The 359-nt window shown below is 43.5% G+C and overlaps 1 protein-coding gene across 1 annotated transcript in view; it reads left to right on the top strand.

Annotated features, from left to right (window-relative positions):
- The window catches only part of ryr2a (ryanodine receptor 2a (cardiac)), a 124207-nt gene that overhangs the window by 51042 nt on the left and 72806 nt on the right, over positions 1-359 (top strand). Inside the window, exon 24 of the mRNA XM_016468347.1 lies at positions 82-186. Coding sequence (XP_016323833.1) covers positions 82-186 — 105 coding nt within the window. The remainder of the gene's footprint in view (positions 1-81; positions 187-359) is intronic.

Genomic DNA, 359 nt, shown 5'->3' with positions numbered 1-359 from the left:
TGATGTTCACGTGTGTGTGTGTGTGTGTGTGTGTGTGTGTGTGTGTGTGTGTGTGTGTGTGAACATGTTTCTGCTGTGTAGATCGTGTTGCCTCCACATCTTGATAGGATCCGGGAGAAGCTGGCAGAAAACATCCATGAGCTGTGGGTGCTGAACAAGATTGAGCTGGGATGGACCTACGGAGCGGTACGTCAAACACTCGTCATTTTCATGTCCTCTGTGGAGGTTTGAAGCGTTTCCTCTGAATCAGAGATAAATTACTGAGGATTTCAGTCATTTACATTTTTCGGATATAATTAATTAAAGGGGTCATATGATGCGATTTCAATTTTTCCTTTCTCTTTGGAGTGTTACAAGCT

Source organism: Sinocyclocheilus anshuiensis, unplaced genomic scaffold (genome assembly GCF_001515605.1).
Source record: "Sinocyclocheilus anshuiensis isolate Anshui unplaced genomic scaffold, SAMN03320099.WGS_v1.1 scaffold652, whole genome shotgun sequence".
NCBI classification, from domain to species: domain Eukaryota; kingdom Metazoa; phylum Chordata; class Actinopteri; order Cypriniformes; family Cyprinidae; genus Sinocyclocheilus; species Sinocyclocheilus anshuiensis.
The sequence above is the reverse complement of the archived record's forward strand: the minus strand, read 5'-3'. Positions and strand labels throughout refer to the sequence as shown.